Genomic DNA, 27076 nt, shown 5'->3' on the forward strand with positions numbered 1-27076 from the left:
TGCCCTGCGAGTGGCAGCCAGACGGGGCCGGTGGGGGGGCCTCTCTGCTCAGAACACCCTGTCCCGCGAAGGTGAGATCAAGCTGCCAGACAGCTACTGCAGTGTTGACCTGGACATGGACACCAACTTTGAGGTCATCCTGCCGCGCCGCCGCGGCCTGGGCCTCTGTTCCACCGCCTTAGTCAGCTATCTGATCAGCCTGCACAACGAGATGGTCTACGCGGTGGGAAAGTTCTCCGACGAAAACAACAGGTGAGCGCCCGCATGCCCACAGGGCACAGGGCACACGTGAGCCCCTGGGTCAGGCTCTGGGGGGCCGCATGTGCACGGGGCACACTGGATGCTGAGACTCCGCGTCATCCCCCAGCTACTCCATAGACGCCTCTGAGGTCACAGACCTGCACGTCATCAGCTACGAGGTCGAGCAGGACCTGATGCCGCTGATCCTGTCCAACTGCCAGTACCAGGTGGAGCAGGGCAAGGAGACGCTGCAGGAGTTCGACCTGGAGAAGATCCAGCGCCAGGTCACCAGCCGCTTCCTCCAGGGCAAGCCCAGGATCACCCTCATGGTGAGGCAGACCCCGGGCTGGTCACTGTGTTGGCGTGTCTGTTCTGGGGAAGTCGGCCCGAGTGTGGCTTTCGTCCCACTCGTGGTTTCCAAGCGAGGCGGGGTGGGGATGCCTGTGCAGCCCTGTGTTCCCCCAGAGGCCGTGCCCCCGGCTCTCCCGAGCTGCTCCCGGGCCTCTGTCCCCCTCGTCTTCAGGTCCCAGCAGACCAGTTGTTGGATCTCTCCCCCGACAGCCCCTGGCGGCTACACCTGGGCTCTCCTCTCCCCGGGCAGCCTGTCACCCGGCTCCACGGCTGCCCCATGTAGCTCCCACTCCCTGCACCCATCCCTACTGTGACTACCACGCAGCCCCCACTGCTCCCCTTGGCGGTCGGTCCCCGGCGGGCATCCCAGGGGGTGTAGGGTAACACCCACGCTGCTCGTCAGGCCTGTCTCCGGCCACTGCTTGCAGACTGCGTGGACTCCTGTGACCTTGCGCACCAGACTGCCCTCCTTCCCTGCACACACTGTGCACCCATCATGTCTCTCCTTTTCGTTTTCTCCGGGCCAGTGTTGTTCCTTCTGGGCCCGGTGGAGACCTTGTGCATCTGTGAGCCCCCTCACTGCCCACAGTTAGACCCTGAGCTGCGTGGGCACAGGGTCACGTCAGCTCGCGCTGCCCTGTCCCAGGCCACGGCCCGTAGTGGTTGGCCGAGTGCAGCAACCAGAGGCCCCCACATTCCTGCTCCCCCCGGCGCCTCACAAGCCTGCAGCGCTCTGCGTGCTGGCATCTGCGTGGCCATCGAGGCGAGGCCCAGGCCCCTCCCTGCATTTCTGTTGGCACAGACTGCGGGTCAAACGCAGACGTCACACAGCAGCAAGCGGCACGCTCCGCCCGGTGACGCGCAGGACAGCACGGCGTTGCTGTAGAGTTACTGTGCAGGAAACCCCACGGCGGATTCCATTTCCAAAGACGGTTTTCTTTCTCAATTTAGGGAATACCCACTCTGGTGTATAGACGTGACTGGAACTATGAACAGCTCTTCATGGACATCAAGAACAAAATGCTACAGGTGATCGCAATGAACCTTATCATTTGCGTGGTGCTTCTGCCTGAATCGTGGTGCTTTCCTCCTGGGGGGACTGCTGGGCCTCCCTAGGGCCTTGGCCGGGAGCACCGCGGGGTGGCCTCCCTGAGCTCCCTGAGTCCGCCGCCCTTTCCAGGGCGCAAGCAGGACAATCTGGCAAAGCGTTCCTGCTGGAATCCTGGCTAGCTTCTCAGTGATGACGTCACGCCGGGTAGGCTGACGCACAAGGTCCAGAGAACTTACCTATTCCTGGCGTTTGGATTCCCACGTGTGGAGTGTGTGTGTGGTGTGTGTGCGCGTCCACGTGAATATCCCCACAGAACTGTTTTGAGGGCTCTGTGACTTCGGTCTGTGTCTGTAAAGAGTCCAGAGTACCACTGCCACTTAGGAGTCACGACGTGTTAACTGTCATTATGGTTCACGGGGTCGTCCCAGCTTGTCCCCTTGGCAGCGAAGACGGTAAGCGGCGTTGCCAGGTAGCGATGTGCGGGTAGCCCTAATCGTGGACCCCTGTCCTGCCTTTAACTCCCTAGAAACCCCTCCCCAACGCGACCATCAGCTCCATCCGCGGACAGCTGCCGTCCTACAGCGATGGCTGCAAGGCTCTGTCTGTCATAGAGGTCACTCTGGGGTTCCTGAGCACGGCCGGCGGCGACCCCAACATGTCCTTGAATGAGTACGTCCAAGACATGCTGCGCATGGGCGACCAGGCAGAACTGGTACTAAAGGTGGGTCTTGGCTGGGGCCGCCTCGCCGGCTAGTCCACACTGCCCTCCTGCTTCCTGCGGGGTTGGTGCCATGGGGCGGGGCCACAGACCGCACTCTGGGGCCAGAGGCAGAGACGCACCTGCAGCGCGAGACTCTGACCAAGGCACATGGCAGGTGGGCAACGCCCCTCCGCCCCCCTGCAGCACTGCAGCCACCTGCGGCCACCTGGCTCTCCCGAGACGCGGCCTGAGGTGGGGATGGGGGGACACTCTGGAGGTGAGGCTGCGGCTGGTGGTAGGGAGGCATCTGAGGGTCGGGGAGCCGAGTAGCGGGGGAGCAGAAGCGCCGCCACACCCGCCTGTTCGCGCTCAGCCCCACGTCCTGTTCAGGAGCCCGTTGCTCTTGCAGGCCTTCAACAGATGCCAGCTGAAGCATGCCATCGCCCTCTGGCAGGTCCTGTCCGCCCACAGGTCGGAACAGCTGCTCCGCCTGCAAAAGGTGAGCACAGCTCCGCTCCCACCGCACCCCCACCCGCACCTGCACCCGCACCTGCACCCGCACCTGCAAGGGCGCTCCCCTCCCCCCAGCTCCTGCTGCCTCCCTCCTGCTGTGTTCTAGGAGCCCTTCAGGGAAATTAGCAGCCTGTACAAAGTTGGCCTCAGCCCAGAAAATGCCAAGTGTCTCAGCACTTTCCTGAATCAGACGGACCTCGACGCCTTCCTCCTGGAGCTCCATGAGATGATGATCTTGAAACTGAAGAGCCCCCAGGCCGAGGACAACTTCAGACCTGAGTGGAGGTACGTAGGGGTGCGCAGGTGTCCTGCGGTCCATCCCGTGATCTTTCCCAGGCGGGGAGGGGGCCCCCGCCTCACCTCAGGAGCCCTGCGCCCTGCTGTTTTACCCACTCCGGGCACCCCACGGGCTGGCCTCTGGGGTTTGGTCTCTGTTGGGTTTTTTTAAGTAATTACAGAAATCCTATATTCTTGTTATAACAAGTGTACTTAGGTCAGAGACGTGCATTTTATTTTTTTTTCTTTTTATCAAAGTGTAATTAATGTAATGTTATGTTAGTTCCGGGTGTAGAATGTGGTGATTCAGCAGTTCTGTACGTTACTCAGTGCTGCTCAGGCTACGAGTACTCGTAATCCCCTTCACCTGTGTCACCCGTCCCTCCACCTCCCCTCTGGTGACCACTGGTTTGTTTTCTGTACTTAAGAGTCTGGTTCTTTTGTTTGTTGGTTTCCTCCTTTTTTCTTTATCTGATTTGTTTCTTAAACTCCACAAATGAGTGATATCACACGGCACTTGTTTTTTTCTGACTTACTTCTCTTAGCATAACATCCTCTAGTTTGATTCACGTCATTGCAAATGGCAAGATTTCATTCTTTCTGATGGCTGGGTAATATTCCACTTCTTCTTTATCCATCCATCCGTTGATCTGGGCTCTCTCCATAGTTTGGCCACTGTGGACGTTGCTGCTTAACATTGAGATGCAGGTGCCTCTTCAAACCACTACATTTGGATCTTTGGGAAAAATCCTCAGTAGTACAATCGCCGGGTCATAGGGCGGCTCTATATTCAACTTTTTGAGGAACCTCCATACTGTTGTCTACAGTGGCTGCACCAGTTTGCATTCCCACCGACAGTGCATGAGGGTTCTGTTTTCTCCCGAAACCATAAAATTCCTAGGAGAAGACATAGGCGGTAGTTTTTCGATAAGCTATTTGGACTACACCAAAATAGAAACTTTGGCACAGCAAAGAAAATCATGAACAAAAGGCAACCCATGGAATGAGAGGTTTTTGCAGGTGACACATCTATCGGGGAGTTAGTACCCAAAACATATAAAGAGCGAACATAACTCAACACCAGAAAGAGAGAGAGAGGAGAGAGATGTGCATTTTAAACTCGATAGAAAAAGCCACACCTGGGCAGCCCCGGGTGGCTCAGTGGTTTAGCACCGCCTTCAGGCCAGGGCGCCATCCTGTAGACCTGGGATCGAGTCCCACGTCAGGCTCCCTGCATGGAGCCTGCTTCTCCCTCTGCCTGTGTCTCTGCCTCTCTCTGTGTGTCTCATGAATAAGTAAATAAAATCTTTAAAAAGAAAAAGCCACACCAACATAGAGTGTATGAGAATACCCAACACTGGATACTCTCCATTTTGGCCAATCTATTGGCCAAAAACAGGTCTCATTTTCACTTGTATCTTCCTATTTCCTAGATATTTTCCTAATGTATCTGCTAGTTTTGTATCTTCCCCTGAATTATCTCTTGACATCCATTATGTTTCTTTCGGGCTATCCTTTCTCATCCTCTTAAAAGATTTAAGATTGACCTCGTATTTGTTATGTTACAAATGCTCTCCCTCAGTCTTGAATTTCAAGGAAGCCAGACCTGGTAGCTTCTTTGTATAAGGACTAGGAAAATGCACCCACCAGGGTCGTCCTCACCCCCCGGGTGCGAAGTAGCCTGCCATACTTTGTCTTGTACAGTTATGGTTTCGTGTTGTACACGGGCTCTGCTGACCGGTTTATTTTTTATGTGTGGTGTGAGGTAGGGACTTACCACTCCTGTTTTCCTACATGGATGGTCCAATCCCAGTGCTCCTCGCCAGCACGCTTCGTATTTGCGGTTTCTTCCATCACGCTGTCTGGCACACATATGCACACATTTGTATTCTTTGAACATATTCAACGAGTCTTTACTCTCCTGGACTTTTAGTGTAGAGGACAAAGATCCCTTGCCTAGAGAATTTAGCATCTTGCTAACCGAAAATATGAAATGGAATACAAGCTTTTTTCGAATGGCGAAGCTGCGTGCTCATAAGCCGGGTCCCATTCACGGAGCGCCTAAGGGGACGGGACCCGGCAGCCACCAGGGTCAGCTCCATTCCGGGGTGTTTGTGTGGCGTGGCGTGGGGAGCAGCAGGTGTGTCCTGGAGCCCCCAAGCCCTGGCCCTAGGCCCTGCTCAGGCATTCAGTCGTTAGTTGGACCCAGGGACGAGCGCTAAGGCTGCCCTGGCCTTCCAAGGGACAGCGCCTAACCTTCTGGCTCTTTCCTTGGCTTTTCAGCCTGAGAGACACCCTAGTAAGTTACATGGAAACCAAAGACGGTGAAATTCCTCCTGAGCTAGAGTACCAGTTCCCAGAGGAGATCCTGCTGAGCAACTGTGTCCCCGCCTGGAGCCTGGCTGTCGGGCTGAAGCGGGCTCGGCAGGCGATGTAGAGCCCGCCCTGCTGGCAACCAGGGACATGGGCTCCTCCGTCCTCCGCCCCGGCCTGCTGTGCCCTGCGCGCTGTGCCCTGCGCCACGCCACTCCAGGAACAGATGCGCGGTCCTGGCCTCCCTCACCTCCCTCGCGGGGCTGGGGGTGCTGCCGGGAGGGGAGGCCTGGGGGCCCCGCAGGCCCACCCAGGGCAGGGAAGCAGCGTTCTTGGTTTGCTTCCGTTCTCTCGCTAACACACCCTACACGCATGGGGAGAGTCCCGCTTGCTTCTTCTTTCCATTCCTCGTTTGCACAATGAAGAGCCTGGAGTGGCGGCCAGATTTGCTTCTGACTCTAGAGATTTTAAATTCCAAATGAGAGTTTATCAGTTAAACTTGGAAAAAAGGCATGCTTCCGGCATCCTCATGGGAACTTCTGGACGGTCCAGCCTCCTGCTAAATATACGCGTGGTCTTGACGTGGTCTCAGTGTCCCTGACGTGGGACTCTCCGGTCCTTCCTTTGAATCTCAGCCACGGCATAAAAACAGACTCAGAACACAGAACCCGCTAAGTTTCTGAAAAAGGAAAAGACTAGCCAACCAGCTCTGATCCTGTGCCTTTCTTACTGTGAGAGTTGGGTCTCTTTTGCACAATGTCCTCGGATACTTGTGGCCTCCGGACGGTCTCCTGCTCCCACGTGGCTCAGCACCCATCGGCACTGGGACGACTGCTGTTGACAAGTCACAGGCAAATGTCTTCAGTTTACATTCTGAAGGAGTTAATGGCTCCATCAACTTGAAACCGGGTCCTCGGCGTGAGAGCTGCAGGAGCGGAAAATGCCGCCAGGACCGCTGGGACTCTGCAGCCACAGTGGAAGAAACCTCAGGCCGAAGAAACTGCCCCCCACGCTCCTCGGGTCCTGATGAAGGGGATGCACGGGAATCCAGACCCCTCAGAGATTAACCTGATACAACATCCATTTGCACCGAGTAAACTAGGATTGCTCGGATTCTAGACTATGCACAGGTACCCCCCCCACCTTCCACCGGGGTTGCCCATTTTGTGGACCAAGGGGGTGTGGGGACTTCTTCAGGTCCTCGACTTGCACTTGGAATTCCTTTGATACCTCCAAGTTGGGACGGAGCTGGTGTGGCCATCAGGTGCTGCTCTGCGTCCTCACCGTGCCACACCTTACCGGGGGGAGTCCGGTGACAATCTTGTGCTATGAAGCTTTTTTTTTTTTTTTGTCTGGGAATTTCCCCCCTACTTTTATGAAAGGGTTTTTAACTATTTTGTTTTGTATTCTATGCTTTCAAAGCCTTAACTGTCTTATCTAGCATTATCTCATTTGTACAAAAACAGACTGGCGTAGCACAGGCAAATGTAAATTTTATTATACTTGTCATACTTGTTTTCAATAAACTTGAGTTTTGCTGCTAAAACAATCCTCCTCTTTGAGGGCAGAGCTTCTATTTATGGCAAGTAGACATCAACTCAGCTTTGGGGAATGAAGGTTTTGGGAGGGTTTTTTTTTTTTTTTTTTTTTTTGTGAAAATGAATGAGTAGACGCATCCATAAGAGTGGAAGGTTCCAAAAACAAAATGCACTCTGCATTTGATGGGATGAATACAGGGGATTTACTATACGTTGGCAAATTGAATTTAAATAAAAAAAATTAAAATAATAATAATAAAAGAATTGTCAAATTAGGTTATTGTGGATAAAAAAAATAATGAACATCTAATATGATAATCTTGAACTCCAAAACAAATTAAACTGTGGTAAGTATCCTTTGCTTGAGAAATTAGTAAAGCATGTTGTATATTTGGAAAACTTTATCTGAAAAGATTCAAATAAAAACATCTCAGTGGGGATCCCTGGGTGGCGCAGCGGTTTGGCGCCTGCCTTTGGCCCGGGGCGCGATCCTGGAGACCCGGGATCGAATCCCACGTCGGGCTCCCGGCATGGAGCCTGCTTCTCCCTCTGCCTGTGTCTCTGCCTCTCTCTCTCTGTGACTATCATAAATAAATAAAAATTAAAAAAAAAAAAAGGGGGATCCCTGGGTGGCGCAGCGGTTTGGCGACTGCCTTTGGCCCAGGGCGCGATCCTGGAATCCCGGGATCGAATCCCACGTCGGGCTCCCGGTGCATGGAGCCTGCTTCTCCCTCTGCCTGTGTCTCTGCCTCTCTCTCTCTCTGTATGACTATCGTAAATAAATAAAAAAATAAAAAAAAATTTCAAAAAAAAAAAAAAACAAAACATCTCAGTGGCTTTTTAAAAAAAAATTTTTTTTAAACGTACTATGGTGCAGAAGGTGGGCGGTAAATGTTTGTCGGGACACAAGAGCAGCAGAGCTCGGGGTCCACTGTTGGCCCCCGGTCCCCAGGTGCCAGGCTCTGGGGCAAACACGTTGGCCTCGGCCTCAGAGTAAACCCGCACTCCCTGCCTAAGACGTTTTCTGGAAGACAGCAGCGCGCCCGCTGACACGTGCTGACCGGGGTGGGAACCACGGTTCCGCCTCGGTAAAAGGAAATAAAGACGCGCAAGGGAGAGACACCCGGGTTGCTCAGCGGGGTCGCTCAGCGGTTGAGCGTCTGCCTTGGGCTCAGGGCGTGACCCCGGGGTCCTGGGATCGAGTCCTGCATCGGGCTCCCTGCAGGCAGCCTGCTTCTCCCTCTGCCTCTCTCATTAATAAATAAAATATTTACAAAGATATAGGCAAGGGATACGCAGTAAGCTCCCAGCTGGAGCGCTGAAATACCACTTTAGGGAGGAAACTGCATGTTCTCTTCTGAACAGAAAGGCTCGCCCGGCGGAGGACCTGTGGGCTTCCAGAGGGCTTGCCCCTGAGGTCACACGGCTCTTCTTCCCGCAGGATGTTTCCAGCCCACCCCAGGGTCCCCTGCCCCCTTTCCCTCCTCCTCCTCCTCCTCGTTCCCATCTCCCAATCGTGTCCACCCGCCTGGACGGTTCCAGCTCCTTCTGCTTTCGGCCCAGGCAGAAACAGTCGCTAGGCGGGTGTGACTCCCCCGTAAGTCTCCACCGCCGATCACTGTCTCCTGTGTAAGACCTTGGTGTGTGTGTGTGTGTGTGGGTGTGTGTGTGTGTGTGAACGCTGTGCCTCGTGTCCCGGGGCTGCGGGATTTCCTCATCTGTTAACGGAGCCAGCGTGGGACACGCCGGGGGTTCCCGGATTCAGGCAGCACTGTCCAGGCCCATCTCGGTCGGTCACTAAATGAAGCTCGGGCGCCAGCATCGCGAGTCCCCGTTGACAGTGGAAAAGCAGCAAAACCAGAAAAGGGCAAATGCTGAGCTCAGGGTGTCAGGGTCCTGGGGACAGCAGGACCCCGCTTCCTTGTGAGGTGGGAGCCATCTAGGTCGAAGGGAGGGAAGGGAGGGAGGGCTCTCCGGCCTCCCCAGCCCGCCTCCCAGCCTGCGCCCTGCCCCAAGGCCAGCCTGATCCCGAGTGTGCCCAGCGGTCCCGGGTCCCCCGAATGCCAGCGCCCGGGCCACCGTTCTTGCCCCTGCCCTTCTCTGAATCGCCCCAGCATATTAACCGTGGGCCAAATGCCTCACTGGTCGCCTTCGGTGCGGCGGCCTTGCCTACCCCAGGACCCTGACACGGCTGCACCCTTGGCCCGGCTCCCCGTAGCCATGCCCCAGAGGCCTCCCCAGGGCGTCCACCTCGGGCAGCTGCGCCCCAGGAGGCTGCAACCCCCGCGTCCAGCACAGGCCCTGACACAGGCGGCAGGGCCCAAGTATTCACTCAGCGGAGGAGCTTAGGGCTCCAGTCCATGTTCCCACGACCCCGGAGTCTGGGCCCGCGGGGGCTCCGTCCTGCTCTCAGGTCACCGAGGTCACCCGAGGTCACCGAGGTCCCCGGACCTAAAGTCACTGTGCCGTGGGCCAGGCGACACCCGGAGAGAGAATGGCGGGAGGGAAGGTCAGTCCCGTTGCCCGCGTTGTGCACTGCACACCGCGCTGGGGGGGGCGGGGCCTGCCCCAGGCCGCGAGGGCTCCCAGCTCCTCGACCGTCCCCGCGAGGGCTCTACCCACGTGAGCCCGGGAGCGCTCGGCCCCCCCGCGGGCGGGCTCCCCCCGCGCGGCCCTGCTGCAGGGGCGAGGCTGGGGGGCAGCGGGGCCCAGCGAGCCTCCCGCCGGCAGCCGGCGGCGTCCCGAAGCCTCGCCGACCCCGCGCCCCCACCAGCCGCGCCAAGGCCGCGAAGACCGCCAGGCGCCTGCGCGTGGGCCGCCGGAAGTGACGCCCGATGGAAGCGACGCAACCGGAAGGAGCCCTTGGGGCCGCGCCATGGCGCGGGAGGCCGCGGAGAAGCCGCCGGAGGAGATCTTGTCGCTCTGGAAACGGTAATGGGGCGGGCTGACTGCCAAGTTGCTGGGGGCTGGAGCGGCTTTGGGGCTGCGGGGGGCCCGACCCGCTTCCGGCGCGCAGAAGAAAGGGCCTTCGGGAGTTGTAGTCTGCAGGGTCGGCGGCGCTCGCTTCCGGCGCCGGGTCTGGGCGGGGGTTGGGGAAGGTAGGGGTGAGGCCGCGCAGGGGCGTCCCCGGGATGGGAGGGGTGAGGCTGCGCAGGGGCGTCCCCGGGAAGGGAGGGGTGAGGCCGCGGGGGGTGGGGGCGTCCCCGGGAAGGGAGGGGTGAGGCCGCGCAGGGGCGTCCCCGAGGCCCGGCTCCCTGAGAAGGTAGGAGTGAGGCCACGGAGGGGCGTCCCTGGGAGGGTAGGGGTGAGGCCGCAGAGGGGCGTGTCCCCCCCCCCCCGAAGGTAGGGGTGAGGCCGCGCAGGGGCGTCCCCGAGGCCCGGCTCCCTGAGAAGGTAGGAGTGAGGCCACGGAGGGGCGTCCCCCTGGAAGGTAGGGGTGAGGCCGCGCAGGGGCGTCCCCGGAGACCGGGAGTGCCCTAGGAAAGATCCGCAAGCCCTGCGGACCGCTCGGGGCCAGGAGGCCACTGGACATGTGTCTGCCCTCAGGGAGCAAGCTCAGCTGAAGGCCCTCCTCGTGGAGCAGGACACGGAGGCGTGGCAGCGGGACCCCGCGTTCTCAGGCCTGCAGAGGGTCGGGGGCGTGGACCTGTCCTTTGTGAAGGGCGACAGTGCCAGCGCCTGTGCCTCCCTGGTGGTGCTCAGCTACCCTGAGCTCGAGGTAACCCCGCGGGGGCCACCCTTCCCTGGCGCGGGCTGGGGGACCAGCGCCCACATAGAACTCTGCTTCTCCTTTTGTAGGATTTCCTTATTAGGTTGGGAAGCCTTTGAAGAAAAAAGGGGGGCAGTAGAAACTAAAAGAGATTCCGTGAATTAGAATCTGAATTGACTCACGTCTTTATTTTTATTTGTTTTTTTTTTTATTTATTTTTTTATTTTTTATTTACTTATGATAGTCACAGAGAGAGAGAGAGAGAGAGAGGCAGAGGCACAGGCAGAGGGAGAAGCAGGCTCCATGCACCGGGAGCCCGACGTGGGATTCGATCCCGGGTCTCCAGGATTGCGCCCTGGGCCAAAGGCAGGCGCCAAACCGCTGCGCCACCCAGGGATCCCTATTTTTATTTATTTTTTTTTTTAAAGATTCTTTTAAATCTATTCATGACAGAGAGAAAGAGAGAGAGGCAGAGACACAGGCAGAGGGAGAAGCAGGCTCCATGCACTGGGAGCCCCATGCGGACTCGATCCTGGAGCTCCAGGATCTCACCCTGGGCCAAAGGCAGGCGCTAAACCGCTGAGCCACCAGGGATCCCTGACTCACGTCTTTACTTCAGGCTAATTATCCTCTTGGGCCTTCCCACGTCAGTGACCCCACAGCGACACGTCCCGAACTGCCCGGCCTGGAAACCTCTGTATCCCCAGAGATGCGTTCACACACGGAGTCCCGCTCTGTCCCACACTAGCCCCGTTTATGCGCCTCCTAAATATTGCAGGAATCTGGCCCCCTGTCTGCATCCTCGCCACCACTTCCCTGGCTACGCCCCTGTCACCCGTCCTGCAGGGGACGAGTGGAGTTTTCACTGGGTTTCCTGCCTTCAGGATCGCCCTCTGTGGTGCCTTCTCCATGCTGCCTGCAAGTGATTCTAGAAAGTAAATGTGACCACGTCACCACCTAGTTCATTTGAAACATTTCAGTGCCCGTTCTGTGGGGCTGAACTTGCTAATAAGGGTAAGGACCCTTTGGGATCTGACCCTACTGAGTGTAAAGCTGTGGGTGTGACTCACCAACCCCCATTCCCCACCCCAGAGTACTTCTTCAGATTCCTCAAACGTGCCATGCTGTATCTGCCTGCCTGACCTTTGCACTGATGTTTCTACTCCTGGCTAACCCTTGCTCACTTCTCAGGTCCCCCAGTGAGCGCCCCCCCTCACCCCGCAAGACCAGGAGTTACCCAGTACCCTCTCTTTCCTCTTTATTGCACTGGATGGAATTGGTGGGTGTGTCTCCCCTCCCAGAATGTGAGCTCCACGGTGATAGCAACCATATTGCCATGTCCACCAGCTGTAGCCTTGGGCACCTAGCTCAACGCCTGCCGTAGAGAAGGCACTCAGACACGCAGACCAGTCAGCAGTATGCCTGGGATTCGTTGGGGGACCACAGTTCGGGAAGCCTGGGCTAAAGAAGTTGACGAGGAAACCTTTGCTCTGCTGCTCAGAGTTTCACCCTCCCTGTCCTCTGTTTGCTCCCAAAGGCAGCGTGTTCCTGCTTGTGTCTCTCCACTTTACTTGGAAGACCCCATTAGTCAAACTCAGCAAAAACATACTGAGCGCCCGCTGCGTGCTAAGGGCTGGATATAGGGTCTTAGTGGATCCAGAGTCCCTGCCCAGTGTGTACGATGGCCTCAGGGATAAGCCACAGCCTCGGGGGCCAGACTGCCTGCGTCCCTACCTCCCGTCTGCCCCTCCCACTTCACCCCCACTCCCAGGCCTTCCACTTCCTCTTCTGACTCGAGGATGGTGGCACTGTTGATAGCTCCACTGTGAGGGATGAATGGCATCACCCATGGAAAGCAGTTAGTCGGCACATTGTAAGTCCTCAAAAGATAGATGTTAGCTGTTCTTAGGACACCTCCTCCCTTCTCAAGACAGTTCACGTACTCCCGCGTCTATTGTCCTGGCTGCAGGGTTAGCCACCTCTCATCCCTGTCCGTGGTCTCCGTCTCATGCGGTGCTTCTTCCGTTGTATTGACAGTTACCGCACTGACTGGGTTCTCAAGGGTGGGGTGATCCTGTATTCCTCTTGTGACCCCGGCACAGAGCAGAGTGCCTGCCCCTGGGATGGGGTCAGCGTTCGTCGTCCTGTGCTGTGGGAGCTTAGACTGGGCAAGGAGCTTGGACGGAGTGTGGTGCAGAGGCTCCTAAAAGCCTGATCACGGGTCTGCCCCCATCAGTCTCCTGAGTTGTGTTAGAGATGCAAACCCCATAGGCAGATCCAGAGACAGAAAGTAAATGCCTGGTTGCTGAGGGCTAGGGAGAGGGGTGGATGGGGTGTGACTGCTAGCGGAAGCAAGGTTTATTGGTGCTGTGGGGCATCAGATGTACAGCTCCGTAAATAAAAACTTTGAACTATACACGTCAAGTGAACTCTATAGCAGTAAATTGTACCTCAATAAAGTTTAGAATATATACATATAGATTCCAGAGCCCCAACTCATTTCCTTTAAAAAAAAAAAAAATCTCCAAGCGTACAACCTGGAAATCTTTTCAGCAAGCGTCCCTGTGATCACAGAGTAGAGCCGGGGTGGGAGGCCCTCGTGCGCCTTCTGTGCGGCCAGGAATCCCGTCCTCAGCACCCCTGATGAATGGGGGCCTCACAACAGCGCATCCCATGGTCGGACACCTGGTTAGTGTGTCCTCCGCGGGAAGCTGAAATGTTTGTGACCTGCCCGTCGATTGTGCCTCGCGCAGCAGAGTGCAGACCCGCCTTCCTGAACATCCACCCTTCCATCATCTGGACACCACTCTGTGCTTCGTCCGTGTGGTCCGCTGTGTCCTCAGAGGCTCGCCCGTGTGCTGCTGGGCCTCTGGCGTGCCCGCAGTCAGCAGGTCCGTCTTTGCATCAGGCGCCGGCATTGAACTGAGCCGCACCTGAGTTCGGTGGGCCGCAGTGCACCGAAGAGACGGGGTATTTCGGGGCCATATCACTGACTTAGGGTGAGACCTGCAGATCTTCTCAGAGATTACTGACCATCCGGATCGTGCCCACACACCCATTATGCAATTGAGGTTTTTCACTTTTCCCCGATGTTTAACTTCAAGATGTGTAAACGTGGATACATTGGAAGAATGACCCGTTGAACACCATGTACTCCGCTTAGGTCCAGCTGTTGTCGTTGGATGTCGTGTTTTGTGCATGTGTGTGCACGCTGAGGGATCCGCAGGTGTCTCCCCAGGTGCTGACGGCCTGTCCTGAGGGACCTACATAACAGCAGACCTTGGGGCCCACAGCACCTCCAGAACCCTGTCCGTGTCCCGTCTCCCCAGTCGCCTCGAGCTGGTCCTGCTCTCTGGGGAGTAAGGTCGGGGGGGGGCAGTGCATGTCCCCTGGTGCCCTGGGGTCACGTAGGCTCGGGGCAGGGGGTGCCCAGCGTGGCACCCGCTTCCTTTCCTCTTCTCTCACTCACCCTGAGCTGACGGTCGAGGGCCCAGGGCCCTTTCTCCCAAGCTCACGGCTGGCTCTGACCATGTGGAGTCACCTTTCCTTTTCTCTGGAACGTTGCTCGGATGGAGGCTCCTACGCGCTCTCCACGTGCTCGGCCCCGCCGCCCTGGTTTCCCCTTCAGTCACGCGCTCTGGCCATCCGTCTGACCGTGTTTTTGTTTGTGTCCGTCCCTGGTGTTTGGGGTTTGCCCGCGCTCCCCCCCCCCCACGTTTAGGATGGGCCGTCTACCCCGCCACGCTGCCCGTGGGCAGCATGTGTTTGTGGAGCCGTGAGCGTGGGCCGCCGCCGTCCAAAATCACACGGGCATGTGGAGGCCGGCCCGGGTGGCGCCCCCGTCGGTGCCGTCCTTGCCTGCCGTGGTCCCCGCCTGTCCTCGCCCGGCCTGGACCCGCAGCTGCCGTGCCCTGGCTGTCCCGTGCCCCGCGGGGAGGCCACGCAGCTCTGTGCACCCCGGACCGGGTGTCTGCCGGGCTCTGGCACCTCGGGTTTCTGGAACCTCTGTGGGCAGGTCAGACGTGAGCAGCCGCGACGATGGGAGAGGCCACACCAGAGTGCGTCCCCGTGGGGTCACCCTGCCGTGGGCACCGCCGCCAGCTGCTGGGCTCCTCTCCCTGGGCCGCAGTCGGCCAAGGCCCTGCACGTTCAGGGGTCCTGCGTGGCGCCCAGGCTGCCCCAGCCCCCGCCCCCACGCTCGGCCCGCGACAAGGGAGCTTCAGGTGGTGGTTTGGGTGCCCGGCTGGCTCCGGCGGCCTCACTGCCGCTTTGACACTCACCTGTCCCTCAGGACCCTTTCTCTTTCACACTGTCTAGCTCTGAAAGCCGCTTGTCCTTTTCTGGATTCTCCCCCGAGTCCCCGCTCATGGGCAACAGTGACATCCAAGCCCTTGCTCTGGTGGCACACACGTGCCTCTTGCCCTTTGTCTTCCCTGAGCCCCCCGATAGGCAGGTACGCAGTGGACAGAGGGCGCCCCAGGAGGAGGGCCTAGTGCAGCGGGTGTGCGAGCACCTCGGGAGGCTGCAGGCTGCATCCCTGGTGGATCACCTTGCCACCAGGCACTCTCCCCCCCCAGATAGGCGAGGCTGGAGGTGGTGGGCCCGGGGGCTGGGGAGGGGGATGGCCACAGCAGCAGGCCTGAGGGACAAAGGGCCGAGGCTGCGCCCACCCGTGACCTGGATGCCCGGCGACAGGTGGTGTATGAGGACTGCAGCATGGTTAACCTGACGGCTCCCTACATGTCGGGCTTCCTGGCCTTCCGAGAGGTGCCCTTCCTGGTGGATGCGGTGCAGCGGCTGCGGGAGAAGGAGCCCCACATGGTGCCCCAGGCAGGTACCCCGACTGCAAGAAGGGCCCTCGGTTCCGCCCAGGAGGGACGGCCTCCACGGGCTGCATCCCCCACTGCACGGGGAGACCTCTGACCTCGCTGGGAAGATGTACTTTGACCTGGAGGGGAGGGATCAGAATTTCTCAAAAGCCGCCTGTCCCTGGAGTGGCGATCCCAGACTGTTTGCTGCAGGATTCCCTGGCCTGATGGGCGAGGGCCGTTCGGCTGACTGACTTTCCCCTGTGGCTCTTCCAGGTCCTCTTTGTGGATGGAAATGGGGTTCTCCACCACCGAGGTAATCCTGCTCCCAAAAGACAGGGCCCAGGAGGGGCCAGTTCTGACCCATCCTCCCAGACTGTGCGCACCCGCCCAGGCCCCTCTGCTGCCAGCCGGGCCCCGGCCGCGCTTTCTGGCTTGACTTCGTTGTCGGGCTCCCGGCCAGCAGAGTCCCGCTTCCTGTCAGCCCGCCTCCTTCCTGCCTGCCCAGCCAGCACCCTGACCACTGCCTCGCTGGCCTGTCCGACGGGCTGCCCACTGAGTGGTGACATGCCTAATACCGAAACCGTTCCCCGCTGACACCGAGAAGCTTGCACCCAGCTGGGCACTGGGACGCCGACTCCGGAGAGTGACCGAGGGAGAGGGGAGCTCTCACCCTCCGTCACGGGCCTGGGTGTGGGGCCGAAGGGGGAGCTGGGCAGGCTGGCCCCGGGACCCCTGGGTGCCCACATGCGCACTGCCTGGCAGGAGCCCCAAGTGTGTTTCAGGAGGGTGACGCAGAGGCCTGATGGCAGCTGCCAAAGAAACAGGAGGATAGAAAGTGCCAGAAAGTGGGAGGAGAACTGGGGTGAAGTATCATGAGCTAATCGGGCTCCTGACCTCGCCAGGAGGAAGGAGCGTCCTCCACCCCAGCCCGATAACCGTTGAGGTTGGGGCAGGGGACCGCGTCCCCTGTCGAGCTGGCTCTCCCAGTCCTGTCCCAATCCTCAGTCTGCCCACAGGCCTCTGTTTACCTGGGGAGACTCGGCGGGTTCTGATTTGCCCTCCGTCTCCACAGTCTCTAGCCTGCTAGGCTCGCTGCCCCTCCAGCCCAGCCTCACCCTCTGCCCCTGTAGGCTTCGGGGTGGCCTGCCACCTTGGCGTCCTCACGGACTTGCCCTGCATTGGGGTGGCCAAGAAACTCCTGCAGGTGGACGGGCTGGAGAACAACGCCCAGCACAAGGAGAAGGTGAGGGATGGGGCGACGGCTTGCCCGTGGGGAGGGCAAGCACAGGGCCTGGAGGGCATGCAGCTCGGACGGCCCCAGTGACCTGCCCCGTACACGCCTCTGGTCCAGCCCTGGCCTGCTGGCGCGCTCCTCACCATCCTGGCTCCCTACCTCTCTGTGCGTGCCCTGTGTCCCCCGTGGGTCGTGGGGCACGACCGCAGACTGCCAGCGTGGAGGAGTAGCCGCCGAGCTCCCCCAGCCTCCTGGGCACGTGCTCGCCTCCCCATTGCCACCGCCTTTGTGCTGCTGTGGCACCTTCTGTAGGGGAAGGGCCTCCAGTTACTGGGCACAGGGCATCTGGGAGCCCGCGTGGCCCTCTGTGCTTTTCCCCGCCCCCAGCGCGGGGCCTGCAGGACGCTGCTGCCCGGCCTGCCTCGAGCTTCCTTGCCCCACCTTCTCCCAGCATCTCCCTTGTTTGGCCTCAAGGCTGGCACTGGGAATGTGACACCCCACTCCAGAGAGACCTGGGGACACATCCGGCTCTACCGCTGGGTGGCAGGCTCGGAGAACAACGATCACATCTGTCTCATTCCTCCAGGCAGTGCTGTGTCTGCACAGAAGAGTTGTTGGTGGAGTTGACGGGGAGCCCAGAGCAAACTTAGGAGGCTACTGAGTCACTCAGTGGACTAATGCTCGCCCCTAAAAGACTTGTTGGGTCGAATCAAACATACTCCAATTCCTCGCAGGAGACAAAGCGGCAGGAAGTGGTCCTGGCCCGAGGGGAGCACCTGTGTGTCCACCAGCCAGGCAGGGTGGGCGCTCGCCAGGCCTCCGTCCCCGCCTGGCACCTCCACCCTTAGCACTGTGGCCTGGGTGGGCTGCCTGCCACCCCTTCTCCTGGCCCCGCGATTCCTCAGCCGCAGAACAAGGAGGGGAGAACTGGGTTCCAAGGGCCTGGTCAGGGTCAGATGGCGCCGGGATGGCCTCCTGGACGCCGAGTCCACTCGCAGGACAGCCATTAGGCTGCGTGGCTTTGCAAGCAGCGGCTGCAGACCATGTGCGGACCTGAGCCCTTCCCCTCCTTGCCTAGCGTCCGACTCCAAAAACACAGGCCTGCCCTTCACCGAAAAAAGACTTTTTCCATGCTTTCTCTTCCTGCTTTCTAGATACGACTTCTACAGGCTGAAGGAGACACCTTTCCTCTGATAGGAGGCTCTGGGACTGTCCTGGGCATGGTGAGTGGCCAGCGGCCCGCACCCCAAGGAGGCGGCACCCACAAACATGCAGGCACCTGTTCGTGTGCACCAGACCCTGTCCACCTCCCCCTGCCACTCCGACCCACGCAGGGTGTGCCCAGTGCCTTCAACCCCCACGCCACCACCCTCAGCCGTGCTGAGGGGACCTCTGGGCTGCACTTGCCGATGTGTCATCTGTCCTGGAGCCCTCCAGGGCTTGTCTCTACTGTGCTCTGATTTTGCCTTCCTTGTCCTAGGCCCTGAAGAGCCACAGCCACAGCAGCAAGCCCCTGTACGTCTCCGTGGGCCACAGGATAAGCCTGGAGTCCGCTGTACACCTGACCCGAAGCTGCTGCAGGTTCCGGAGCCCGGAGCCCGTGCGCCAGGTGGGTGGGCCACGTGCACCATCTGTTCCCCCCTCAGCACAAGCACCTGTGGGACGCCCTAGGGGGTGACCAGAGTTCATCCTGGGGCCCTGCCCTGCCCGGGCCCCGTGGTCTACTGTGCTCTTACATGCCACTTCAGCCTCCTGCACCCGTCCTGGGGTCATCAGGAGCCTCAGCTGGTGACAGCTCACCCCTGCCAGCCCCCGGCTAGCCCCCGGCTAGCCCTTCAGGGCCTGACCTGCCCAGCAGCCTGGGAGGGAGCCCCCTGCAGGGCTGCAGGCAGTGCTGAGGAAGGCTTGTGTTGGCACAGTCCTCAGGAAGTGACAGGAGGTGGCCGTGCCGGGCCCCCAGCACCTAAATCGGCGGCAGGGGTGGGTGGGAGCAGAACTTTGGGGAACAGGTTGGCTCGGCTGAGAAAAACCTCAGCCTGTAGGAGATAGAGGTGAGCACAAGCTGCCCGTGGGCCTGCGTCGGTGGCCTGGGTGGGGACCGGGCATCAGCAGTCATGGGTGGGTATGTGTCCCAGAGAAGCCATGGAATGAGCACCTGTGAGGAGTCCTCCTCAGCAAGAGACCAGTCCGAGGAGGGGCAAAGGTGGTCCAGGCCCAAGGACCTGCATTCGCAAAGGCCCTAGGGTGGGAATGAATCTCAGCAGGAAACTCAGGAAAGTGTGGCCGGAGCCAGGCCGGGGTAGCGCAAGCCCATGAGCAAGGCTTCCCCACAGGGACCTGGGGGTGAGTCACAAGCAGAGGCTCTGTGGGTGGCTCAGAGGAGCCAGGGGAGCCCGTCTAGACGAGGTGCTGGTTTGTGCCGCCCAGGCCTGGAGCCCAGGTTCCTGCTGGTGCTGCAGTAGGTCAAGAGGGCCAAGGGCCTGGAATCCTCGCCCCACGGTGCCCCGGTACCTGCTGCCTCCCCCGTGTCCCCACGGCCTGTGCTGGGTCAGCTTGACGTGGCTGGGCCCCGGGGCCCACTGCATGGAGAGAGCCGGTGCACAGGGCTCAGCACGGGGGTGATGCACCCCCATCCCCACCCCTGCTGCTCACAGCCGCCACCGCCTCTGGGGGCCGGGACCTTCCCCTGCTGCTGGTGTGCAGGGTGGCCTGCAGGTGGCAGCAGCAGCCCGCGCGTGGCTCTGGCTCTGGCTCGGGGCCCTGGGGCCCTGAGGCTCTCCGGGGCCTGGAAGGCCAGGCCTCTGGGACGGTGCCTGGGGGTCTCTGCTCAGGCCTGAGCCCCCCTCCCTCAGGTCTGCCTCGATGCTGTCCATTCCAGTGACTTGGAAGAACCTTCCGTCGACACTTCCCCGGGGGGCAGGGGGCACTGGTGCAGACCAGAGCCAGAGGGACAGGCCAGCTGGGCTAGGAGGACCCTGGGAGATCAGGGCTGGGGCACAAGCAAAGCCCACAGAAGCGCAGGCCACAAACCCAGTGAGAACCCAGCGGCTCCACTGGATCCTGGGGGGTGACCCGGGGCCTCCTCCTGAGCCTATCCACTTAGGGCCTCAGGGACCTGCCATTGTATCACCCCCGGGGCTCCAGTCCTTGTCCCAAAGGCTGGGCTGCGATGGCTGGTGTTACCTCCGTGGGCTCTCCCGGGAACCAGAGCGTTTCCGCCAGGCTGTCCCGGGCCCACCACCTCTCACAGAGCCACCCTCTCCCCAGGCTGACATCCGCTCTCGAGACTACATCCGCAGGACCCTGGGAAGCCCCAGGCCCCCCACACCAGGGCAAGAGAGGTGAGTTCTGGGGGCACTCGGCACGGTGTGGGGCGATCGTGGTGGGGCCGCCGACCCGTGGGGCCAATTGGGAGACGCAGAGTCCCGGGGGGTTGGCAGAGCCGAGGCAGCAGGTGTGGCGCCTGAGCAGACTCCAGTCCAGCAGGAATTCCTGAAGCCCGCCAGGGCTGCCCCCACCGGCCTTGTCCACTGCCTGCGCGGCGCTGGGTCGTGGTCTCCACGGGGAGGCCATGGGAGTCAGGTGGCCCCGGGCCTCGTCCTGGCTGCTGCGGTGGTGACGCTCTCTGGGCCTTGGTTTCCTTATCCGTGTGCCAGACATAGTCGTTCGTGTGCTAGCAGGATCCGGTGGGAGAGCCTGGCCCGAATGGTCACGGCTGGTGGGGATGGTTATCTGACCCTGGCCACGGCTTGCCACGAGACAGGTGCTGTGGCTCACTGTCCACACTCCATGCGGACTGGGCCTGGCATTGACGAGCAAGCCCCAGAGCAGTCACCGTCAGCTTTACCTCCAGCTCCTTTCTCCTCGCAGTCCGGGCCGTCCTAGGCCCAGCTAAGCTCGCGCAGGCACGGGGCCTCTCCCCAGGAGCGCACACGGGGTCTGTGCCTTCTCGCATCAGCAGCAGCTTCCAGGCCCCCCCGGGAGCAAGGGGGACTGCGGGCCGCCTCTGTGTTTGATGCTGCCCCTCCTCGATGTCGTTACAAGGAGCCAGAAGCTACAGAAGCCAAAGGTGTGCCCCAAGGAAGGTTCGGAAGAGCCCGCAGGTGAGGGCAACCCCCCTGAGGCCCACAGCTGAGGCCCGAAGACACACTGGAAAGCCCGGCAGCGGTAGGGGGTGCAGCGGTCACAGGAGACTCCCAGCTGCCTGACATCTGGCTCCTGCTCGGAGCTGTGACTGGGGAACGGTGCCCCCATGGCGGGTGGAGCACCCAGGCCCCAGCGCACGCTGGCCGCACCACGCACGGGGTGGCAGAAGGCCAGCCCCAGCTTGGGTGGCCCGGGGACTGCCCGTCCTGCTCCGAGGTCTCATCACGAGGTGGCCAAGAGCTCGGCCAGAGACTGCCCGCAGGAGACCGCCCGCTCGCCGCAGAGTGTCAGACCTGGAGGGAGTGTCACGTTGCTTCCCCAAGAGCAGGAGAGGGGCGTTCAGTGTTCAGGGGGATTTTTTGGTGTTTTCTGTTTTTTTCTAAAAGTGCCCAGGTGGGCTTAAGACTGCCAGACTGTGTGTCCGTCCCTGGCCGCCTGTCCGTCTCCCCCTCGGCGCACACACCACCGCTTCCTTGGCTTTTGCTTTTTATTTTCCAGGGCTCATTTTAAACCAGCTCTTCCCCTGGTCTCCACCCCTGACTGGTCGGCCACACTGAGTCCCCTCCGCCCTGACCCAGGAGAGCACCGGCTGGGGTGGCGGGGTGCGGTCCCTAGCTGCCCTGCCCGTCTGCCAGCTCTCCTGCTGCTGGTTCGCTAGGGCACAGGGACACATGGGGCGGCCTGGGTGCCAGAGGACCCGCGCTGGTATCCGAGGGGAGGGGCTCGGGCCCTCCACTCCGAGCAGGGGCTGTGAGGGTGGGCAGCCCTGTCTGGGAAGCCGGTGGGGCACGTCCACCCTGGGCTGGACTGCCATCAGCGTCCCCTCGCTGCGCCCCCCTTCTCAGCACAGGCCCCGCCTCCACTGTGGGGACGCGACATGCCCCCCACCCAGTCCGGGTCGCGTGTCTCACTGTTGAGAGGCTGTGGGTGGGGGTCAGGCCCAGCCGCAGCCCCCAGGCTCCCTCCCCACACTGGCATTCGCTGGGAAGTATGATTTCTTGCCACTCATGCTGTTTGTCAGAGAGCTGCTGGTCCTGGTTGGGACGGCCTGGGTCTCCATGCTCCCTGCCCCAGCACCTCTCTTTGGAAGTGAGCTCCTCTCTGGGGACCCAGACCCCCGGGAGCAGCGGGGGGCGGGGGGACAGTGAGCGAGGCAGGCTGTGGCTCGGGCTGGCAGGGTGCTGGCCGCCGACCCCTCTTGCTCTCACCAGGGAAGGCCAGGTGGCTGGGGGCAGGCACGTAGGGTCGTGGCCCCTGTTTGGGGCCTCTCAGTAGGAAGCAGGACTGCCCAGGGCAGGCGGGGCTGTGGGGTGCCACCAAGATGCTCAGGGGCTCTCCTCCAGCCCAGTGGGGTGAGCAGATCCCAGCATGTTCCACAGGGGTCCTCCAGGGACTCCTGCCCGTGGGGAGGACCAGACTGGCTTCCATCCTCCTGTCCCGCTCCTGCTGCCTCCACAGGCGTCCCCCTGGCACCTCCTCTCCTTTCTGAGCCTAGCTTCCGTTCCTCCCAATCCTGGGCCTGGGACTCATCGGGGCTGGGGTGTGCAGGGAGCCCCAGCTGTCCTCCTCAGCGGGACCCCGGGCCCTGGTGCTATGCCCCCGACTTCAGACCCTGCACTCCAGCGTCCTGACAGTGGGACTTCCAGCTCACCTCTGCCAAGGTGGCCCCGTTCTCCCTGCTTTGGGACTGAGGCACAAGGCTGTACCCCGGGAAAGTGTGACACAGCATCTGACGGAGCTCCGAGGTATGACCTCGCACTCGGGGCCTGCTTTCTCTTGGGGTCGTAAGCGCCCCAGGTTTGGTGGGTGAGGTGTGAGGTTACATGTAGTCTCTCCCCCAGCAGTGGACCCCGTTCCCCGTAAACAAACACATGGGAGTCCAGCACCCCAGCGTCTGTCCCGGGTAGGCCTCTGTGAGCTGTGAGGGGCACAGGGTCCCCGGGCACAAGCAGCCCCGGCGGGGCCCCTCCAGGGGCGGGTCACGCGGCAGCTAAGGCCAGCCGTGGTCCTGAGAGCCAGCAGGGCTGCACCTTCGGGCTCAGCGCCTGTCCCCACACCGTCCCCAGGCCCAGCGAGGCCCGGAGGACACCTGTTTTCTGGGAGGAGGGTCTGAGGCAGGACAGGGAGGGCTGGCAGTGCCCAGAGCGTGGGGTGCTGTGCCAGGCGGCCAGCCCGCTGCCCAGGTCTCCTGCCCACCACCAGCAGCAGGGCTCTCTGCACCCGCTGCCCTCCTGACGTCACCCGGGCCTTTCCCCGCCTGGGGCGCATCAGGACCAGGCGTGGGGTGTCGGGAGTGCAGTTGGAGGCGGCTGGCCCCACTGCCCCTCACCGACCGGCCCGGGCGAGGCTGCGCCCTACAGACGCCCGTGCCGCCGTGGAGCCCAGCTCCGCCAGTCCTGCCGAGGGGAGCTGGCCTGTGGCGGCCGGGTTGGTGGCCGTCTGTCTGCGGGGCTGTGCTGTCAACTCCAGTGAGAAGGAAGAAACGGGAAGCAGGAGTCCTCATCTCTTCCCAGACTCTCCCACCACCCCAGGCCCCCCGAGTGCGGGGTCAGTGAGGGCCGGACGGGCTCCTAGGACCAGGCCTCCCAGGCCCAGACCGTGCCTTCCGTCTCTCCTGCCTCCTGGGGGCTGGGAGACTTGGCGCCATGTCGCAGCAGGTGCGGGCAGTTGGCCCTGGCTCCCCCCCACGGGGTGGGAGGGGGCTCTTCTGAGAGCCCTGGCGCCGTGGCGTCCCCATCCCTCTTTCCTCCCCGTCAGGGAAGACCAGACCAGAGCCTGGAGAGAAGTTTGCGGACAACTCACCTGAGTCGTTTTCATTGTGAAATTGAAGTCACATCACAAAAGCTGCCATTTTAAGCCTTTTTTTTTTTAAGTGGACAGTTTGGTGGTTTTTAGATACAGACTCTTGTGCAGTCAGACCTGCTGTCCAATTCCCAGGCTGCCCTGTCACTGTAGAGGGAGCCCCCGTCCCCGTTAGCAGTCACCCCCCACCCCTGCCTGGCAACTCTGGGCGCCAGGTGGACGAGTGTTTGTATGAACCTGGGATTTCCGTCCTCGCAGGCGTCCACCCGGGAGGGCAGCTTCTGGGCCCTTTGGCAGCCGTGGGTCTGCCTTTTGGGGAAGAGCCACGCAGTTTTCCCGCCACGTTCCACGGCAGCTGCGCCCTTCCGCATCCTTGCCAGCAGGCCGTGGGGCTCCCGTGTCCACTCCGTCACCGACATTCTTGTCACCCTCCTGATTCTGGCCATCCTGGGGGGGATGTGCATTGCCCTAATGACAGAGGACGTGGAGCACCTTCTCGAGTGATCCTTGGCCATTTGTCGTCCTTCTGGGAGGAATGTTTACAGCAATCCTTTGCCCTGTCTGAAGTGGGTCTGTGCTCTTGCTGAGCTGCCCTCTCAGGGACGCGACTCACGCGCTCTCCTGCTCTGGGGCTGCTTCGTCACTCCCTAGGCAGTGTTCTGGGTTCATGAAAGCTGTTTAATTTGATCAAGTCCAGTGTATCTGTTGCTTGTGCATTTGGCGTCATATTTAAGAAATCACTGCCTAGAGGCACCCGGGGGCCCAGCGGTGGAGCGGCTGCCTCCGGCTCAGGGCGTGAGCCCGGGGTCCCGGGATCGAGTCCCACGTCGGGCTCCCCGCATGGAACCTGCTCCTCTCTCTGCCTGTGTGTGTCTCTCATGAATAAATAAATAAAATCTAAAAAAGAAAAAAAGGGAGGGAGGGAGGGAGGGAAAGTAAGAAACTCCTGCCTAATCCAGGGTCAGGGAGACGTCCCCCTGGGAGAGCTGTGGCTTCAGCCCTTCCATTTCGATCTCTGGCCCACTCAGGTAATGTTTCTATAGGCTCTGCGGGGTCCCCGGCAATTCCGTAAGAGTTTCAGGACCAGCTTGTCCATTTCGGCCGAAAGGCGGCTGGACTTGACAGGCGCAGCACCGACCGACCCGGGTGCGCCCCGGGGGTGCTCAATCCCAACGTCACTCTGCTCGGGCGCCTTTTCCTTCACTTCGTCAGCTTCTTTCCATGTGGCCGTGTGGTTTCCAGTGCACTAGTCTCTGGGTTTCGTTTGTTTGGTTTTGAGACGGAGGGAGACGGTGGGGAGGAGGGGGAGAGGGGGAGAGAGAGAATCCTCCATGCTGAGGGCAGAGCCTGATGTGGGGCTCGACCCCACGACCCTGAGATCATGACCTGAGCCGACATCAAGAGTCGGATGCCCACCGAACGGGCGCCCCCAGGCGCCCCTTCGGTGCACAAGTCCTACACTTCATTTGATTAAATTTGTCCCTAAGTATTCCTTTTGATGCCATTACAAATGGAATTGTTTTATTGATCTCGTTTTTGGATTGTTCATGGCTAGTGTGTGCAGAAACACATCTGATTCTGTCTTGCATCCTCCAGCTGTGCTACAGTCTGTTAGCTCGGATTGTGTGTGTGTGCGTGTTGCACATGTGTGCACACACACTCTTCAGGGTGCTCTCCGTGTAAGATCATGTTATGTGCAAGTAGAAATAGTTTTACTTCTCCCTTTCTGATCTAAATGTCTTTACTGCCCTTTCCCTGCCTGATTGTCCGGCTAGAAGTTCCAGTAGGACATTGGATTCCAGTGGCGAGGGCAGGCGTCCTTGTCTGGCTCCCGATTTTAGGAAGAACCTCTCAGTCCCCCATGAGGATGGCGTGGGCCGCGGGCTCTTCAGGGACGCCCTTTTCAGGTTGAAGGAGCTTCCTTCTGTTCCTAGTCTGTGTCTTTATCACGAGCGGGGCTTGGGTTTGTCCGCTGCTCTCTGCACCTGTCGAAGCGATCGCCTTCCTTCACTCCGTCATGTGCCGTGCTGCATGGGTTACGTTGTCATATTTTGAGCCACTCTGCATTTCTGAAATAAATTGCACTTGGTCACGATGTATAATCCTTTTACTGTGCTGCTGAATTTGATCTGCTGGTATTTTGTTGAGGACTTTCAGATCGATATTCCTAAGGGTTATTTGTCTGTAGTTTTCTTGTGATGTCTTTGTCCGGCTCTGATATCAGGGCAGTGCTGGCCTCCCCGTAGAGAACCCACAGAAGTGTGGGGTGCCGTGGCCCCTCAGCCCTTCCCATGGCCAACCAAGGCACTGAGCACAGATCAGAGATGCCTCAAAGAGGTAGAGGGTTTTGGCAGTCTATTGAGAGCCCGCCCACCCTGGGGACACGAGTGGGAAAACAGCCAGGGCTTCTCAGAAGGGGCTGGGCTTCAGGGATTGGGATGCAGGGGTCAGACGTGGGCCAGGCTGGGAGTTCCAGCAGAGGGGCGGTGGCAGGGCAGTGTACACAGACGCAGATGGAGGGGCAGGTGGGGACCTGCGAGCCAGGGTCATTCTCAGGAGACCCAGAAAGCGTGAGGTGTGGGGAGGGGGCTCCTGGGTGGCATGTCTTGCCCCCTCCACCCCCACCTCAGGAGCTCTGCTCTGCTCTCTCGCCCCAGTGCAGAGGGCGTGTGGGGGCGCTGGGTGGGTGGTGTCTCAGCTTCTTCCCACAGAACCTTAAAAATAGGGCCGAGATGATGTCTATCTTCACAGACCACAGCCTGCCCCAGAGCCAAGAATAAGTCTTGAGCCACTCAATAATTCAAGTCCAATCCAAGTAGATCTTCCTGTTAACCCAGTGGCCTCCTCGCCCCTTCCCTAAGTCCCCACCCTGCTCAAGGGCTGGGAATAAGAGGCTCCCGTGAGGTGGGTTGGCCTGGCCATTGCAGGTCACACCTGGGCCCCTTGGGTCTCCCCACTCTGGGGACCCCAGCCCGTGCACCCTCCCCTCTCTTGGGGCATTCAGGAATGCGGGGTACCCAGGACTGGGAGTGGCCCTTCACGATCAGGCCAAAGCCAGGCCTCAGGGAGAGGCCTGGCCATGATCCCAACTGTCCCAAGGACACCCCCCCCCCAACCCCGACTCTATGGCCACAGGCATTAGCCTGTTTGAGCCTGTTTTTTAGCCCAGCTCCTCAGCACCTTTGAGCATCCCTCACTCCTCCCCCTGGGCTCCTGGGGTCCCAACTCTCCAGGGCCCAAAGGCCCTTGGGCTCCAGGGGAACTAATCCCCCCACGTGGGCCCCAATCACTGGTACACATGCACCCCTCGGGGTCTGTCTTCCTGCCTCTTCCTGAATGGGTCCCTGCAGGGGCTTCCCCTAGGCCTTCAGGGCCTGGTGGCAACAGGTGGA

At 60.2% G+C, this 27076-nt stretch overlaps 2 protein-coding genes across 13 annotated transcripts in view; both read left to right on the forward strand.

Moving 5' to 3' along the window:
• The window catches only part of RNF213 (ring finger protein 213), a 99701-nt gene extending 92113 nt beyond the window's left edge, over window positions 1-7588 (forward strand). For all 5 annotated transcript variants that reach the window (XM_055319777.1, XM_055319786.1, XM_055319794.1 and 2 more), the window contains 7 exons: window positions 72-252; window positions 368-569; window positions 1543-1620; window positions 2169-2363; window positions 2752-2841; window positions 2962-3140; window positions 5415-7588. In XM_055319777.1, the coding sequence (XP_055175752.1) occupies window positions 72-252; window positions 368-569; window positions 1543-1620; window positions 2169-2363; window positions 2752-2841; window positions 2962-3140; window positions 5415-5568 (1079 nt within the window). In that variant the 3' untranslated portion in view covers window positions 5569-7588. The remainder of the gene's footprint in view (window positions 1-71; window positions 253-367; window positions 570-1542; window positions 1621-2168; window positions 2364-2751; window positions 2842-2961; window positions 3141-5414) is intronic.
• Window positions 7589-9846: 2258 nt separating this feature from the next.
• Window positions 9847-25761, forward strand: ENDOV (endonuclease V). 8 transcript variants are annotated; one of them, XM_055331333.1, is made up of 9 exons: window positions 9847-9913; window positions 10529-10700; window positions 15387-15521; window positions 15776-15815; window positions 16633-16745; window positions 17891-17959; window positions 18217-18345; window positions 20004-20077; window positions 25460-25761. In XM_055331333.1, exons 1-9 carry the CDS (start codon window positions 9858-9860, stop codon window positions 25737-25739), a joined length of 1068 nt encoding a protein of 355 aa, XP_055187308.1. In that variant the 5' UTR covers window positions 9847-9857; the 3' UTR covers window positions 25740-25761. The 8 variants fall into 8 exon arrangements, with proteins under 8 accessions (XP_055187308.1, XP_055187318.1, XP_055187329.1 ...); XM_055331343.1 differs by lacking the exon at window positions 25460-25761 and adding an exon at window positions 20590-21293; XM_055331354.1 differs by lacking the exon at window positions 25460-25761 and adding an exon at window positions 20781-21293.
• The last annotated feature ends 1315 nt before the right edge of the window (window positions 25762-27076 follow it).

This window comes from Nyctereutes procyonoides, unplaced genomic scaffold (genome assembly GCF_905146905.1).
Source record: "Nyctereutes procyonoides isolate TBG_1078 unplaced genomic scaffold, NYPRO_anot_genome, whole genome shotgun sequence".
NCBI lineage: Eukaryota > Metazoa > Chordata > Mammalia > Carnivora > Canidae > Nyctereutes > Nyctereutes procyonoides.

Excerpts from the sequence above, each read along its gene's own strand:
- ENDOV (XM_055331333.1), top strand. The coding sequence starts at position 9,858 with ATGGCGCGGGAGGCCGCGGAGAAGCCGCCGGAGGAGATCTTGTCGCTC. Across the intron at positions 16,746-17,890 it reads ACGCCCAGCACAAGGAGAAG|ATACGACTTCTACAGGCTGA; the intron begins GTGAGGGATGGG and ends CCTGCTTTCTAG. Across the intron at positions 20,078-25,459 it reads CCCACACCAGGGCAAGAGAG|AAGTTCCAGTAGGACATTGG; the intron begins GTGAGTTCTGGG and ends TTGTCCGGCTAG.